The 18,723-nt window shown below is 37.9% G+C and overlaps 1 protein-coding gene across 1 annotated transcript in view; it reads left to right on the top strand.

The window, feature by feature from the left end:
• The window catches only part of ZFAT (zinc finger and AT-hook domain containing), a 106,676-nt gene that overhangs the window by 43,941 nt on the left and 44,012 nt on the right, over nt 1-18,723 (top strand). The window contains exons 5-7 of the mRNA XM_068396230.1: nt 9,822-9,972; nt 10,251-11,737; nt 12,928-13,160. Of these exons, the coding sequence (XP_068252331.1) occupies nt 9,822-9,972; nt 10,251-11,737; nt 12,928-13,160 (1,871 nt within the window). The remainder of the gene's footprint in view (nt 1-9,821; nt 9,973-10,250; nt 11,738-12,927; nt 13,161-18,723) is intronic.

Here is an 18,723-nt window from a genome sequence, read left to right as displayed (position 1 = left end):
AAAGGATTCTTCATCCATAAATTTCTATAGTGCCTTTTCATCAAAGGATTTTGGAAGAATTTCAATCTATTTATTTTAAAACTAGACTTGAATTTGCCTGTTTATATAAACCAGTCACTTTTTAATAGTTTTGTGTGTTATTTTCAGCCTTGAAGCTTTATTGTTCTCCTTTTCATTACTGCTAACATTTCTGAATATTTGTTTTTCTTATAGCTCTCAGAACAACTAGAATGTATTTATTTATTTATTGTTGTAGGTTGGAAGCTAGCTGAAATTTCTATGTTGTTCTTTAATATCTTTTGAAATTGAGATCTGTGATATGCTTGGACTTCGTTTGCTAAAATGCATTTCTAATTGCGATGGTCAAGGAAGCTGGATGGGGTCACCTACGGATATCCTGTGTGCTTAGAAGGGAAGTAAAAAACCTTCAAATTCATTGTTTGAGAAGCATCACACAGGGTTTTGGACTTCAACTGAGCTGTTAAAAATTTGGTCTTGCAATATTTTAAATACGGGGGAAGGTGGAGGAGGACTGGTGAGCACTGGAAGTGTGGAAACCTGGCTTCAGGGTGTTTTGAGGTCTGCGCCGTTTCGTTTCACTAACCACAGGCCTCTTTCTCGTGGGATGTAACCCTGGACTCTTTCCTAGCTGTTGCTAACACTCATTTTCCCACTGTGTCTCCCACCTTTTTTGCCTCGTTCCCTCCGCATGTAGTGTCTCCCCCATCCTTGTGCTCATTCCCCTCACTGCCACACATGAGGCTCCCCTCATGTCCTCTACTTCTTCTGGGTGAAGGGGAACATGCGAGGGCTGGTTAAGGGGCTCGTGTAGGTGTTAGTAAATGGGTTCATGTAGGTGTTCATGGATTTATACACACATCCTGCCTTCCTCAGGGCTTTTGGGATGAGCTGTAATTGGGGTCTTCTCTCTCCAGGTGCTAAATTTTATGAACCTTGTAAGAATTTTTGTCTTTGAGATCTTTACATTTCTGGCAAGGACTAAAACAATTTTCAAGAGGGGAAGGGAAGACATGCTAGACACTGCAATCAAAGACCCATTTTCCTAGGAAACTAGCCTAAAGAGGTGAACGAAATAATAGTCAATACAGAAAGTGAAGAAAACGTAGTAAGGCTGTGATGCAGGAGATGAAATGAAAATCTAGAGGAGATTGTTGCCTTCATTACTACCTAGTAATTTTTTTCTTCGGACAACAGAAAGTTTGGGTTTTCTTTACGCATATGCTTTTTGAGTGACTCAAAATATTAAAACAACTTCAACTTTGGAGCTATTTATGCATAGTACATGGTACATTCAGAAGGCTTTAATGAACCGAAGGGATTTACAGTCAAATGTGAAGCTATTTTTGAAGGTCCTTTCATTTATTTGTTTGACAATTAGTAATCTTATTATGTTCAAGTTCTCAGCGAGAATATATGTAATAAAAAGTCATTGGTGTTAAGACAGTTATGAATTATCATCCTCCTTGTCAGAATTTGGAAATTCTAGAAGATACTATGTAATTGCTGATTGACAGCCGGCTAAACATGAGCCAGCAGTGTGCCCAGGTGGCCAAGAAGGCCAATGGCATCCTGGCCTCTATTAGGAATAGTGTAGCCAGCCGGTCTAGGGAAGTGATCGTCCCTCTGTACTCGGCACTGGTGAGGCCGCATCTTGAGTACTGTGTTCAGTTCTGGGCCCCGCACTTCAAGAAAGATGTTGAGGTGTTGGAGCGAGTCCAGAGGAGGGCGACCAAGCTGATGAAGGGTCTGGAGGGTCTGTCCTACGAGGAACGGCTGAGGGAGCTGGGGTTGTTTAGCCTGGAGAAGAGGAGGCTCAGAGGTGACCTTATTGCAGTCTACAACTACCTGAAGGGAGGTTGTAGTGAAGTGGGAGTTGGCCTCTTCTCCCGGGCAATTAGCGATAGGACAAGAGGGCACAGCCTCAAGCTTCGCCAGGGCAGGTTCAGGTTGGACATTAGGAAGAATTTCTTTACAGAAAGGGTTATTAGCCATTGGAATGGGCTGCCCAGGGAGGTGGTGGAGTCACCATCTCTGAATGTCTTTAAGAAAAGACTGGACATGGCACTTAGTGCCATGGTCTAGTTGCCATGGTGGTGTCAGGGCAACGGTTGGACTCGATGATCCCTGAGGTCTCTTCCAACCTGGTTGATTCTGTGATTCTGTGATTCTGTAATTGGTTAACTCTGAAGATTTAAAGGAAAAATAATTTCATTTAATGAAGTTATGCTTTAATTTATTTTTCAATGCTTTTCCTTCTATTTTTTCATTAATTTATATGGTCTTAAGTATGTTTTAGTGTCACTAGCAATTCTTAGGCTGTTCCCTTTCCTCAGTAATACTTTAATGTCTGGAGTTTTTATAAAGATTTTTCATAGTCTTTTATTCCATTTTTCTGGAGATTTATAATGTGCTGAAGAGGTGAGTTATTGCTATAGACTGCTGTTGAAGAATATAAATATATAAAACATTTCTCTTCTCTCCTCTACTTTCTGTGTGCTAGATCATCTGTAAAGTTAAGTTGAAAATAAAGTTTAAAAGTGCTTAAGCACTATCAAAACTTAGTCATCTCTCTGAAAGCATTAGCATTCTGTAGCCACCTGTTATCTACCTTTAAAGATGCATGGAAATATCCCTTTTCGTGTCCAGTGCAGTAAAATCCTGGTGAAGATGTCAGATAAGCAGTATATCAATTAGAAAAATAGAGAAGGCTGTAAGAACTAATTGTCTTTTATCCACAGTATAGAGGAAATATTCAGACTGTATGTCTCCCTCCTTAAATGAAAGATGCTTTTAGGAGTATTACATTAACAGTTTGCTGTAGTTTTGCTATACACTATATAGGTTTGGGACACTGCTTTACATCATGTATTCAGTAGATTATGAATAAATTGGTCTCTTCAAAATCCCTTCAAACAAATGGATCAGTTATTTTTTAACTTCCGAGAAATGACAGTCGGACAACATTGATTTTTCCCCATGTTCCTTTTCTGTAATGTTTACTTGGGAGGCATATAAAAGGTAATAGATGTACAGCTTTAGAAATTTGAAAGCTTGCATTAACCCACAGAGTAAATACAGTTTGAATAAAAGTGGTAGATTTTTTTCTGTGCAGGCGTTGAAAGACCTTGACAGGCTTGAGAGGTGGGCCTGTGCAAACCTTGTGAAGTTCAACAAGGCCAAGTTCAGAATCCTGCACCTGGATCGGGGCAATCCCAAGCATGGATATAGGTTGGATGATGAGTGGATTGAGAGCAGCCCTGCAGAGAAGGACTTGGGGGTGATAGTTGATGAGAAGCTCAACATGAGCTGACAATGTGCGCTTGCAGCCCAGGAGGCCAACCATATCCTGGGCTGCATCAAAAGCAGCGTGGCCAGCAGGTCGAGGGAGGGGATTCTGGCCCTTCACTCTGCTCTCGTGAGACCCCACCTGCAGTACTGCATCCAGCTCTGGGGCCACTCAACATAAGAAGGACATGGAGCTGTTGGAACGAGTCCAGAAGAGGGCCACGAAGATGATGAGAGGGCTGGAGCATCTCTCCTATGAAGACAGGCTGAGGGAGTTGGGGCTCTTCAGCCTGGAGAAGAAAAGGCTCTGGGGAGACCTGAAGGAGGCCTACAGGAAAGTGGGAGGGGGACTTTTTACAAGGGCAGGTAGTGATAGGATAAGGGGGAACGGCTTTAAACTGAAAAAGGGTAGATTTAGATTAGATATTAGGAAGAAATTCTTGACTATGAGGGTGACGAGACACTGGACCAGTGTCCTAGAGAAGTTGTGGCTGCCCCCTCCCTGGCAGTGTTCAAGGCCAGTTTGGATGAGGCTTTGAGCAACCTGGTCTAATGGAAAGGTGTCCCTGCCAATGGCAGGGGAATTGAATGATCTTTAAGGTCCCTTCCAACCCAAACCATTCTATGATTCTATAACTGGAGGGACCCAAAGGCCTTCAAGAGAGTGAGTGCTGTGTTCATGAATACACACGCTTTGTATCAGATCAGATGGAGTACAGTTTTTTGTAAGCATTACAATTAAGAATGAGAGTGAATAACTAGAATTATATGCACATCTAAAAATAATTTGTTTTCAATGGCAGATACTTTTGTTCATAGCCTATTTTTAAGAACCAGTGAGTAAAATCTGCCAAATACTCAATCTTCTATTTTTTTATGTATTTTATTTCCCATGTTTAAATTCTGTATTATCAAGGCTTCTAAAACCCATTTATTATTCAAGTTTGATTCAGGAGAGATTCTACTTTGAACACTTCAATTGTTCTTTTATTTGAGTCCTATATTTTAAAAACTCAGCTTGTTACTAGGAGAGTTGTTTTAGGTTGCTCTAAAGATGGTCAATGGTAGAATTCTTGGGTTTTTCGGTAAAGCTCAAGATGTACAAAAATAGCATTAAGTATTTAAATTTTTGATGCTAATTATTTTTTGACTTCTAAAGGAGTTGAATTTTTTTCTACTATAAATTCTCAGTACAAGGCTGCGCAGGTTTTTCACTCCCTAATTGCCACTGAGGAACCACTATCCATGAAAGGCCATCTGCATTCTCCTCCTGCTATACTCTGTGCTGTGACCTATGAATGCTTGGTTCCTTCTCCCATTGAGATTTTACAAAGCGGGGAAGAAGTGGAAGAATGTCATTTTGCTTAATATTTTGGGACTAAGTGACTTAGTTGAACTGATGACAGTCTTTTCCTTTAAACTGGTACCATTCTTTTCTGTTGAAGATGACTTTTTTTTCTGTAGCTCATGGAACAATGGTTGTGGGTTTTTGACACAGCTGAATGGATTTAATATCAGACTGTTGCCAAGGGAGCTTTCCTGCCTGTCTCTTATTTCCCAGTTCACTTCCCCTTTCTTGCACCGGCACTAGTGCTTGTGTCAGCCTGCAGTAAACTGATTCAAAAAAGTGGCAAAAGAAATACACATACATGTGCACATGCATGTACACATACACATACTCATTGTCTCTGTCAGAGAATTTTTCTTCTACCAGTTTTACATACTGAACTGTCTCACATTGGGGCCGCACAAGTCTGGAAAGTTGTAGAGCAGTGACAAAATGAGTCTTTCAGGGGAAAGGAGGAGAATTAAGACTGCTCCTTTTCTAAGTAGCTGAGTGGCTTAAGTTGTTAAGGCCAGAACGTATAGACTGCTGTTCCAGGGGTAGTGCTGTCCAGCTCTGTTGAAAGGGGTAGTAATCTTCATCCCACCATACACAGGTCTGTGTTTCTATTTCTTTGTCTGAGTTAAAATGTGTTTAACCTCATGGTGAGCTAACCTATAAAAATATTAAAAGATTCTTCTGCTTTTTTTTAAGCTTTATTTTGGGGATGAGGTATGGGTTTGCATGGGGAACACTGGGGGTTATGAGTTTCGGTTGGTTTCACTTTCATAACTGTCTTACCAGGGGTCATATATGCATTTGAAGCACCTTCCATAGGATACTGTAGAAGCTGAAAAAATGCGTACCTTCAAAAACAGGTTGTAAGAAACAAATATTCACTTCATACCCTTAACAAATTGTTTCACCTATACAGACCAAGGTACCTATATTATGAAGGTTTTTTTTAGACTTAAATTTAAAAAAAAATAATTGCGGCACCTCTAGAGGAAGGAAATAAGCTTATTATGTAAAGCCTCCCAGATTCTGACAGCCGTTGAGCTGGTGGTTGCATCTGGATCATCGTATTTAATACATATCTGTTAATTTGTCTAAATCCCTTCTTGAATACATTTATATTTTCAGTCTCTGTAACATAGTGCAGTAATTGTTCCATAATTTAATTACACACAGGGTAAAAGTGTACATTCTTTTGTTTTGTTTTAAGCCTGCTGACTGCTTATTTCTTCGAACTGCTCTTTGTTCGTGGTTTATGAGATAGAGAATGATTATTCACACTTCCTTCATGGTATTGCTAATTTGAGAGGTCTTTCTGATATTCCTCTTTCATTTATCTTTCTTCCAAGGTGAAGGTCTCTGAGATATGTATCCCTTTTCCAAACAAAATACTTCAATTTTATCTTTGTTAATGTTTTCTAATTCTTCTATATCCTTTTTTGTTGTCTGTACTTGAAGTTATAGGAGGTTTAAGGAATTTAGTTGGATTTTAGTAGGAATTTGGTTACTGGATGTCTCTGGTTTATTTCTGATCCATTCCTAATAATTCCTTCCATTGTGATTACCTTTTAGACTGTTGATAAGTATTGGAGAGCTCTATAGTGAAGGGCAAGGTACTTTTCTAAGGGATGGACTGTAAGAGATTAGAGACTGTCACTAAATTTGAGCCAGAGATAAGGTATGCTGGGTAATGCTTATCTGTAGAAGTTGCTGTCAGAATTCATGAGGAACTCAAATCTTTTTTACTTAGAACAGAGGATATTGACTGAAAAGAGGAAACCAAAAGGCATAAATGAAGTCTAGTAAACTAAAGTCCGTTCTGTGTTTAAAATAGAGATACATTTTTTGAAAGAAATTATCAGTACAGTTAACTTTTTATTTTTCCCTGGGTATTTGTATGCTCTGACTTCTTGAAATGATTGTCCAGGGAAACAGGAAAACTTTTATCTTCCTTATTGGCTTATGATATTTTTAATGGAAAGCCAGACCTTGTATCTGTTTGCCTTGTTCTTACACTTTTCCCCAGCCTGTGGCTGCTTTTAGAGACACGAATAATGAGGGCATTCGCTTGGAATGTGGGATATGTGGGTTTACTACCTATTAGGTTGGGTAGAGCCTAGAAACTAAGTTTCTCACTTCCTGGGCATGTGTTAGTCATTAGTTTATGATGTAGCAGTGATTGCTGTGGCTACTGGTCCATTAGTAGCCCATACTTAGGCAGCATCCCAAGTGGATGGAGGCATCTAATGTTTCTTAATGCTTCTGTGTCTTCTAAGGGTAGGAAGTAACTACCTAACATGAGGGGACGTGATTGCCTACTGTGAGCAAGTACTCTATCAGTATGTTTGAAGAACTGGATCTCCCTGTTTAGGTTTTTAGAGGTATTCTCTCTGTTAACTGCATCGGGAATTTAGAGGCAGTAATACTAGGATGACCTGAAGCATTCTCTCCACTCCAAGTATGCAAAATATTGGTGAGTTAGTACTTACCTAGTTCACCTAATTTAGGTGATTAAAATTTTATACTGGTAGCACAAAAGTCTGTTAAACAGTTCAGCAGTCTTTTCAGGAAATACTCAAACATCCTGAAAGGCAGAAGGGCACAGAGGAGGTTTAGTGCAGAGCATTTAATGAGGATCTGTCTCACATTTAGGAAGTGGGAGGCCTGAAAAGAGGTTGAGAGAGAGATACATATGTATAGAGCAGTTCAAGATCTGTTTTCTTTTAATTGAGTCATTCTAAATATAGAAGAATTTGCTTCTACTTTAAAAATATTTAAGTATGGGAACATTGGTCTGGTGTCTATTGTCTGTTTTATCATCTTTATACTGAACCCACTGATTGATACTGTGATGACAGCCTGCCATCTCACTGGGCAACTACAGTGCAGTTTGGGAGATGCAGTCCTGGACAGCCTGGCATTTGTGGGAGAGTGACAGGAAGAATAGAAGTTACAATGTTGTGGTAACATTTAGGTTGAAAACTTGGAAGATCAGTTCTGATCAACTGGCAAAATCTTTAGTGCAGAACTGAAAGTGTTATTAAAAAACAGTAGTCAAAGCCATTTTTAGATCCAGCCAGTTCAGTGAGCAACAGAGCTATTATAGTCTGTTTATTTACAGAGTTGGCTCGTGTCCCATCTGATACAAAAAGCTTCAATAGCCTTAAATACTCCCAAATGGCCTCTTCTCAAAATATCTCAATTTCCCACTTTAAATCACTCTGAAGGACCCACAGGATCTCAATCTTTCTCCCTTGTCTCTTCTACAGCGCTGCTTTCCTCAACTTAATGTCCCTAAATCTTTCACACACGTTGTTGAGTAACCCCAACTTATTACTGATTTTTCCCATATACTCTACCTGCCTTTTTCCTGATGCTTTTCTAGTCTGCAGGCTAAAAGTTTTTTTAGGGAAACTAGAGTTAGTAGTGTGCTAACCAGCTAGGTTTTTTTGGATGGTGTACTCTCTGTGATTTAGTTTTGTTGTTCGTATAATTGTTGTTTCAGAGACTTGGTGTAAATACTGCATATGTTTTGTAAATAATATCTTCAGGAACGTGCTTTTTGAGTGGAACAAGAATTAATTTTATCCTTTAGTTAAAGAAATAGCTCATGCATCATTCTTTGAACTGTCTTCTTTCTATTCAGATGTTTCATTTTATGTATACGTATATATGAATAACAGGAAGAATCTGTTAAAAATATGTTGAGTATGTTGACTCTCTCTTTTGCTTTCTAGGCTCTTTCTAGTCTTTCATGTCTCAGATTTATTTGATTCTTACTGTAAATTCTTTCCTCTGTTACAGAGGTGTGTTGTACTTTTTTTGCCCCTCAGCTTTAATCAGGTGAATTGAAATGAGATCAGATACTAATGCAATGTCCAAGAAAAAGAAAATAAATGGAAACTTATCAAATCTCAGTTTTACCTGAAGTTGTTAATTTCATTATTTAATTCAAAGATATTTTAATGTGCAATCTCTCTTGCTTCCTTGTCCCCAGTATATGATAGAACAGTCTTTAATTACAGGTTCTGTAATACTTTTTCCTAGGATGGGTGGGTGTTCATGGGTGGGTACATATTCAATGTCTTGTTTTCTTTTTGTGATTCAGTATATGGTCCCTCATTTACTATTCATTTTTCAGTATCAGACCAGAAAGCAAAATTTATTTTTTTCAAAGATTTTTCTGTAGTACTTTTCAGTAGATTATGAAGATTTTACAAATATTTATATCATTGTAATATATATGTGAATAAATACATAAATATACAAATAAATGTAATTTCAGCTTTTGAAGGTAATGGCATTCCCATTGAACACGTGGATGGATGAGTTACAGACAGATAAAGAGGTTAAAAAGGAGGGAATCAATCAATAATGGGTGCTTGGTTTGATACACATGAGGTTTTAGGTTTTTTTTTTTCAGTGTAAATTAATATCTATATGGATTTTCATTACCTTCAATGTTAACTGTGGATGCCCAGCATTAAGTTTTTCCTGGCACTGTTCAGAAAATAAAGAACACCCAGCTAAATAATCTCAACTCAATCACATCTCAAAATATGCTTATTTTTGCCTCAACTAACTGTAGAGCTCTGAGGGACAGAATCTGATGTTACTGCATTCGGTAGAGCCCCTTTACTCCTGCTTCTAATGGAGATTGAGGACATATTCTTTTATTCTGAGGGGATAGCAGCATACCCCAAAATACAAGCAATGAAAGATCTGTTTAAGGAAAAGACGTGCAGGCTTTTAAATATAGACTAAACAGTGTCTTTTCGCCAGCCTTATTTGTGGAACTGATTAAGTAGCTTGGCTGAAGTTTTCGAAGGATGTAGTATGAGGCAGAAACAGAAAAATAAAATTTCATTTTGAAAAATTACAGTTTTTTAAAGGTGGAAATATTTGGACATAGGATCTCATAATAGTAGGCATCAAGCACCATGAATAACCCTCTGAACCAGCAGTCCTGGTGAGTTGTTTAAGCAGATTGGTGGTGTAAGTACTAATGTCTTCTGGACGTGTATCCATCATTTTATGTACATGAGTTTAACAACAGAAACTAAAATAATTGAACTAATGATTACAGAGTTGAATGTTTTGTTTACACGTGTATATTATAGACAATGCACATTTTAATATGACATTTTCAATGATTGTTTTTTGTTCTTGCTTTTAGGAGCCACAAAAATTGTTCCTGTTGAGGCTGCTCCCCAAGAAAGTGAACCCACAACTCCAGAGGCAACAGTTCAAGACCCATCACAACGAAGAGGATATCAAGAATATGCCATTCAGCAAACCCCATATGAACAGGCAATGAAATCTAGCAGGTAATTTTGAAGTACTTATATTTATGTTCATGCAAAATATGACTGCAGTGCTTCCCTGTCCATTTTCATGAAACTGAAATATTTTCAGAGCCTTTTAAATAACGGAACAGCTGAAAATAATCTGTGCATAAGTTATAGAATTTAAGCCTGTGGAGAATACCTTTTTAAAATAAATTAAAGTAAACATTTCTGTACATTATGAATATCTAGGGAAATTTTGACATGCTATGTCACTAAGTTTCAATATTGTACATATAACTGGTGTGGTTTCTTTTTAGGTTGGGTCCAACTCAGCTGAAGATTTTTACATGCGAATACTGTAACAAGGTGTTCAAATTTAAACATTCCCTCCAAGCACATTTGAGAATTCATACAAATGAAAAACCTTACAAGTGTTCATACTGCAGTTATGCCAGTGCGATCAAAGCCAACCTTAATGTTCACATGCGGAAACATACAGGGGAGAAGTTTAGCTGTGATTATTGTACGTTCACTTGTCTCAGCAAAGGCCATCTCAAAGTCCATATTGAAAGAGTTCATAAGAAAATTAAGCAGCATTGTCGCTTCTGCAAAAAGAAATACTCAGATGTTAAAAATTTGATCAAGCACATCAAGGAAACACATGACCTTCAAGATAAAAAAGTGAAAGATGTTTTTGATGAGCTTCGCTTGATGACACGGGAGGGCAAAAGACAACTTCTTTATGACTGCCATATTTGTGAACGCAAATTCAAAAATGAACTCGATCGAGACCGTCACATGCTTGTTCATGGTGATGAAAGGCCCTTTGCTTGTGAGCTCTGTGGTCATGGAGCCACTAAATACCAAGCCCTTGAGCTTCATGTGCGAAAACACCCATTTGTTTACGTGTGTTCTGTGTGCCTGAAGAAATTTGTCAGTTCTGTAAGACTCCGTGCTCACATCAAAGATGTGCATGCAGATTTGCATGAGACTTCTGTTTTTAACAGTTCTATCAATCAAAGTTTCTGTCTCCTTGAGCCAGGAGGTGATATCCAGCCAGAAGCCCTTGGTGAACAGCTAGCACAAAGTGCGGATGAATTGACTAGGAGTACTGGTGCTATTAACACACCACAACCATCTGCTTGTAAAGATGAACCAACAGCTGTGGATATAAACCATAATGGTCAACATAATGGTGACTTAAAAATTGATACAGACCCTTTGTTAGAATTTGAGAATCCTCCAGTGGAGAAGGTAACAGAGACACTGTGTCAGACAACAGACATAGCAGTCCCAAACATTCAATCCTGTGTAGCATCAGATTGCTTTCTGCTGAAAAACGGTACTTGTAGTTCTGATGAGTTAAAAGTTTCTCCTGCAAATGAAGAGGAAGTTAATCACTGCAGTTCTGTAAATGAGCAGGGTGAAGAAATTCAGCTTTTGCTGTCTGAAGACAAAAGTTTAAATGCAAATCAGAAAAGTACAATGACTGAGAACCTTTCAGTCTCTGAAGAGAGAGATCAATCTGTTCCTTCTAGTGAATTAGAAACAAGCAATCCACCAATTCAAAGTTCATCAGAAGACACAAACCCTTTGCCAGCACCAGAAGCTAACGTGGCCATCAGTCCACAGGCAGCCTCTTCTAATACAGTTACATCAGACAGTGGGAGTGGAGCTGTTGCCTCAGACAGTGGGAGTGTTGCCTTTATGCAGATCTTGGATAGCTTGCAGAAGAGACAAATGAACACGGAGCTGCGTGAGAGGATAAGGAAAGTTTATGGAGACTTGGAATGTGAATATTGTGGTAAGGAGTAGTAGAATGATGTTTTTTGTTAGGGGTTTTTTTTTAATGTTATATAGTGGGCCATCTTTTTCGTGCATCACTGGTTTAATTTTTGATGTATTTGTGTATCTTTGTAGCAGTATTAATTTTGTAATTCAGTCTGGATTCTGGGGTCCAGTGAAATTTACTTTGGGCTGTATAAATAGTGTGAAATGACTCAAATCTCCTCAAAAAAACTACTAGTGGAATATGGCATAGCAATGCTTTGCTAGGCTCAGTTTTCTGTTGATGTGAAATGTGACAGAATTAGATTATTTCTGTCCACGTGCCTTTCCCCACCTCATAACTTTCACTAGGACTAAACACAGCAGATTTAGGCACGTGGTCAGCATTAGTCAGTCCATGCTTTAATGCTTAAGCTTCATTGTCAGATTAGTATAAGATTCAGAGTCTTTTTCATGTGGTATGGAAGGATGTATCATAATATACGTTCTGTACAACAGATACATATGCCAGCAGGTTTTTTTGTGACTTGTTTTGAACCAGTTTTTTGAGATGAAAATTTTTATTACATAGTATCAGATCACGACTGTTCTGATTGTAATTGGTTTTTTGAGTTTATGAAAGTGGGAAGAATACACCATTCCTACTTATTCTACCTGAACATTTTTGTGTTTGCGTAGCTGGAAAGGGAACAATTTGGATTTATTTTGTAGCCTTCATTCTTGAGAAGGGAAAGGAATCAAAGTTTTTTAAAAAAAAAGGTTTTGAAACACCGTAACATTGCACATTAGATGAATTGCTATGCAGTTTGTCGTTTTGGTGCCATTATGTCGGAAAAGCTTTTAGGAAGGAATAACACGAAAGGAAGTAAAAAAGATTTTGGCAATCCCTTTTAGTGTACAGTTGCCTTCAGATTCTTTGTATAGGAGAACAGATTTAAAGGACTTCCTCATTAGGAAAAATATCATTATTATCTATTAAAGTTGCCCTTGTTAGTCTGTTTCAGGATATATGACACAATCTTTTTGGACAAAAGTGGTTTTGTAAACATATTTTCAGTAGTGAAGGGTCTTTAGGACAAGTTTTCATTAAAGACAAAGGGACAGGATTCAAACTGTGTTTTGCCTGAAAAAAACCTGAGTGTGTGTTGGAATTTTCACTAACAAATGTTTAGAAATTACTTTCTTCATGTCTAATTTTATTTTCAGGCAAGTTGTTTTGGTACCAAGTGCATTATGACATGCATGTTCGTACACATACTCGAGAGCATTTATATTACTGCTCCCAGTGCAGTTATTCTTCCGTCACCAAAAACTGCCTTAAGCGTCACGTCATTCAGAAACACAGTAATATTTTGCTGAAGTGTCCCACAGAACATTGTGACTACTCTACTCCAGATAAATACAAGCTGCAGGCACATCTTAAAGTTCACACAGAGCTGGTAAGTAACAAACAAAACAGTATGATTGTCTAAATCCAATGTCATCATCGTAATGTTTGGAATCCTGTGGCAATATTTGAAGACATGGGTAAGAGTTCTTACCTGAGTGCTCTCTGCATACCTCTGTACAGGGAATACGTGAGTTACAGCACCTAGGTATTTGGTCCCTCTCATAGTAGTTTCCAGTAGAGTATGTCTGAATCCATTTTCTCCCTTCGGTTTTCCCAGTATTCTCAGATTGTTTGGATCTTGTATTTGAGAGAATAAAATGAGGTCTGGTACTATTGTTACTTTACTTCATTCCTTGAAGCTGAATTCCCTTCCTTCATAAATAGGTGGTTGTGGTAAAATGGAAATATGTTCCTCTCTTAATTACTATAGACAGAAGAAGTTTAAGTTCTTGAATTAATTTTTTACAAATAGGTCCAGCTAGTTCCAGCCAATCTCTTTGAACATCTATCGTTTTCTGTTGTGGTTACAAAGATGAAGAGATCATGTTTTAAAGGCTCCTACCTTATTCAGTAAGCCTTCCAGCTCTGAATTCCATTGTGTTAACAACAGGTCTGGTCTACTTCTTCAACATGCCCTGTTATATGGGTTTGGCTTTTTTTTTGAGACCATGCAAGGGGCCCCATGCCTGACTGGAAGCCCTCTTTGTGCAAGACACTGCTTTGTGATCTTGCTCTGATCCAACATTATCACATGAATAATCTTCTGAGGAAGAATGTTTCTACATCAACCCTGCTTGCATTTGTTTCAAAAGTATGTTTTTAAAAATATATTACAGCATTCAGAATAAGAAATATTTTAAAACTAAGGAATGAGATTTTATTCTTCATTGTTGATTAAGATGCTTTTTAGAAGTGGAATTATTTACATCCTTTTCTTGGAAGATTGAGGAAAAAAAAAATATTTTCTTTACGTCAGTGTTGCCTTCTTTTCCTGCCACATGGCAGGATCCTTTCTGCTGGCCAGGTATAGTTGATGTGGGACATTCTAGACTTGTGTATACCCAGAGAGGTTATAATGTGCATACACTCACACAGTGTATGAACACAGGTAAGTTCCTTCCTGTTCCAAACTGACCTCTAGAAAAGGATGCTTGGCAAGTGTCCCCTCTCCCAGAATGATGAGTTTAGTCCACTTTTCACTGTCGTCTTTCCTGAAGGCCATCTGGAGTGCTTAGGTGGAACATGACCTCATACGATTTTATATGAAGATACTGGTATTGAATGAAGTACAGTTTAGGATTTTCTAAAATGTTTTGACAAGCATGCTATTTGTAATTAAACTTTCTTGACTTACAATGCCAGAAAATTGGCATGAACTGCATCCTTGCAATTTGGGTTTTTAATAATTTGTGCAGTAAAATACTTCCAAATGGTGATTTACCCTTCTTCTGAATTTATTTTTATTCTCATTCCAGAAGAGAAAATAAGAGTTGTTTAATTATGACACTCACTCTTCTACCCTTTAAGAACAAGGAAATATTCACACAGATGGGCCTTTCTTCATTCTTTACACAACGTCATGGTTTTCGCTAGCATTGTCTTGTAAATAAATCTTACATGCCCTCGATAGAATGCACCACATGACACATTCTTCCTAATCACATGAGAAAGCAACATCACAACTCACTTAGTCCTGTGATAAATATTGTTGTTACACTTCCTTTTACTAGTGAAGTGTGATGCTTGAATTATTTTTTCCCCAGATGTGGACAATTTCTGCATAGCTACTTAAAAAAAGCTGTTAACATACGGTGCCTAGTGGTTTCAGGTCATCTTCTGCAGTCAGCAGGTGGGCTCTTGGCCAATATTTCCACAGCTGAAGTTACTTTAAAGTTGTTCGTAACAGAACAGAACACTACACCTCTGACTCTTGTCAGGTACTAGTCTTCTGTAACTGCAGGACAGCTCTTAAAAAACAAACAAAACAGGTGACACAAAAGGGAACATTTTTTCCCCCTTTCTGTATTTTAAACAGAATCTGAATTCATTGTGAAATGTGCAGAAAGCTCAAATAATAGAAATTCTTTTAGGCTGCTTTTGAATTTGTTATGTATGATGTCCATCTGATGGCAAAAATCTGTGTAAATGATATTTGAGACTACTTAAGAAAAAAAAGAGCCTAAAAATAGCTATCCTGTATCCTTATGTAAGTATGTGTTTTTCAAGTCTGATGAATATCCGACAGCTCCCACCAGGAGGATCATTTTCATGATACTAAATAAAACCGAGAAAATGCATTTCATAATTAAAAACAGTGTGACAGCGAGATCTTTTGGAAGAATGCTTACTGATGCTTCTTTGAGTATTGAAATGGACTGAAAAATTCATGTATTAGAATTTACTCAGTAACTAAACTTGGCAGTTCTGATATTAGCCTTTGTGCCCACTGCTTGGTGTATTTACTTAATGCATACCTCAGTGAACAGGACCACTCATTCCAAAATATAGTACTTTAACAAACTGCACAGTTAAATGTGGAAAGCTACTTTAATGTTAATTTTAGTTTGTAAAATAAATTCTCAATAAATATCAAAATTAAAGCTTCCCTGGAGATAGAAGATATCAAAATCTCAGTTCAGTTCCTTGTATGAATGCCTACCTTTCGTTACCTTGTTGCTGCCTGCTTTTCAACGGGATCCCTGTCTTATCTGGTGAACGGGATAAATGATAGTTATTAAAAAGCAGCTTACTGTTCATCCCTGTCATTCAGTATATAGCTGCCTATTTTATTCTCTATGCACCGTCCAAGTCTTGCACTGAATTTGGGAATATTTTATTCCTGAGGGGATGATGATGGGGACTGTGTATGTGCTGCCCGTTGTCTCAGTATTGACTACACAGCGTTGTTACAGGGAACATTTTTACTTCTGAAGTCTGGGAATTGAGGCTCAGCTTGATTTAAAACCAAAATTTTGCATATATTCTCTGATTTTCAGTAGCTGTCTTTTACCTCTAATGCTTGTGTAGTGGTTTTTGACAATTGGCATTTACGGAGCTCTTTAGAAGTTCAAACCATGACACGTGTGAATCACTTCAATGTCGTCGTACCTAGGAAAGGGCTGGGCAGTTTGTAATGATTTTAGAATAATTACAGTTATGAATGAGCTAATGGTAACATTAAGGCCCAGCTGTGGAACTAAACAATGCTGATGTAGGTACCAGAGTTAATTTACAACTCCAGTGGGTTTTACAATACTCAGTATGCTGAGCAGATAAACATCACGGAGAGGTTTGTATCTGAAATTATTTTAAATCTATATATGTAATTGATACTCCAAGATAAGCACCTTTGTAATACTGGAGTTCAGACCCAGAACTGCCACTTGCTCTTAGGTGCCTGTGTCTGCATTCACGAACATTTCTGGATGTGAATGATTCTTCTCTTTGGAGGGGTACTTAGAAATTTCATTATGCTGCTGACCTTTCATCTAATAGCGTGGTTAGAGCTTTCGGATGGAAGTGAGATACTGGAGCTCTGAGTGCTTGTTACCCCTCCCTGAGGGGTGTTCATTTTCAGGCTGTCACTGGTCTGGCCATGGTACCTTTGCTTCTGGAGCAGTGCCACTGTGTAGTCAAGAATGCAAGGTACTGGAGAGAGAAGGAATTAACCGAAAAGTCTGTGGCATTCACTTGGAAAATGGCTTTTGTTCTCGGTCCTTGCTTCCATTATGAATGTCAGCTCGCCATTCATTTTTACTAGTGTTTTTTTCATGGAAAATACTTAAGCAGTACTGTATGCAGGTGCTTGTCATTTTGTGAGCTGTGACTTCTGCTGCTTGGCAGACTTCATAAAAGTCTGTCCAACTATTTGCAAATTTTTCTGTAGCCTCCTTCACACGTGTGCATAGCCACCTCCTGGGTTCATCAGATCCATTTAGCTAAGTTGCATTTTAATAGGACATCAGCTTAATTCAGGAATCTGTCGTGAAAATTTTGATTTGAACATCATGACAACTGTGGTGAAGATTTCTGAATTTCTTCACTCCTCAGAAGTGTAACTCGGGGGCCTAATTCTGTTCTCATAGGTGTTAGAAATTAAATTTCTGTTGATCTGAGTAGGTGCAGGAGCAGGCTTTGGCTCTCTATTCCTCTATGAAATTACACAATCAAATGTGATGTTTATTGAGTTGTGGGAACTTTTCCTGGAAATGCTCTCATAGTACCAGTATTTAGTAGAGCTTTGTTTTGTTTCCTGCTCATAAAATCATGTCACTGCTACTAAAAGGAGGGGAATGGATTGTTGATTTCTATAACATATTTGCTTAATTTGGGCCTGAACACTTTCTGTTATGGCCATGGTCTTAATTTTACACTATTAAAGAAATCGATAGCAAAGCAGTCCAGAGTTCACACAGTCTCTTTTGAAATTAGTGGCAGAATTGCCGTATAGCTCATATAATACATGATCATATGTATTCTGTGTATGTTCATAAGAGAAGTATTTGTGTCATCAGAATGTCTCTTTACTGATGAGTGCAATCAATTAGCTGCTAATGTTTTGGATGTATTGCAGTGTCATTTTTGCAGGTTATATTTAGTACTATTTGATTCATAAAAGAAAGTTCATAGTGGTCTGTTGGTTTAAATGCTGCATCTACAGAGGCTTTTCATTTTTCTTTTCATGACTGTATACTAGTACACCTATCCCTTGAATTATCTTGAAACAAAATTATCTTCAGAGAGCTATGGATTGGAATTGCAATATAGCTGATGCTTGCTTAGTACAATTTTGATTCATTTATATAAAGTCAGAGGCACTGAATTCCTATTTAAGTGGCCTTATTTTATAATGAAACATAGCATAAACAAGAAAATTCTGTGATAGCATTAGACTAATTTTTTCATTGGGTTTAAGAATATTTATGGACCTAATTCATTCCTGATTTGTGGAATGTGAACAGTACTTTCAGTCAGGCTAACTTTATCTTGGAATTATTTTAAGTTTCTTATATTTTCTCAAGTTCTCTAATAGGGGGATTAAGCAAATCTCAGGAAGCGTGGATATGACTTTGAAATTTAAGTAGCTGGTTGGACTATGCAGCTGGTCTCTAAAAAAGGTAGATCCAGCTCTCTTGATACTTCACTTCTGTTTGTGTCCTTCAAAAAAAACCTCAATGGCATTTAAAAGCCAGGCACTCTGATAAGGCATAGGATGAATAACTTTTCTTCTTACCATGAGGAAAACTTGCACACTGAGAATGTGATGAAGGTATTAGTACAACCTCCGTCTAACTCCTTCAAAGTGTCTCTGTCATCGCCTATGACAAGGGCATTCTGAAGAGCTAAGCTGTGGTGGGGGAGACCTTCTTTGAGGCTTTGTGTTGTGACCTGGGTGCTCCAAAATACATCATTTGCAACAGAGGATTTCTTAAAGGCTGGTTTTGACAGTGATGGGATTACACTGAAGGACTAGCACTGTCACAAACTCTCAGAGCAATGACAGAAGAACACTTAAACATTCAAAACTAATAATATAAACTCCAAAAGTCTGTGACACTGACCTGGACAAACCACCGTGAAAGGTTTGGCTTCAGCTGGATGCTTTCTGTGAG

Source organism: Nyctibius grandis, chromosome 3 (assembly GCF_013368605.1).
Source record: "Nyctibius grandis isolate bNycGra1 chromosome 3, bNycGra1.pri, whole genome shotgun sequence".
In the NCBI taxonomy this organism is placed as follows: Eukaryota; Metazoa; Chordata; class Aves; order Nyctibiiformes; family Nyctibiidae; genus Nyctibius; species Nyctibius grandis.
The sequence above is the reverse complement of the archived record's forward strand: the minus strand, read 5'-3'. Positions and strand labels throughout refer to the sequence as shown.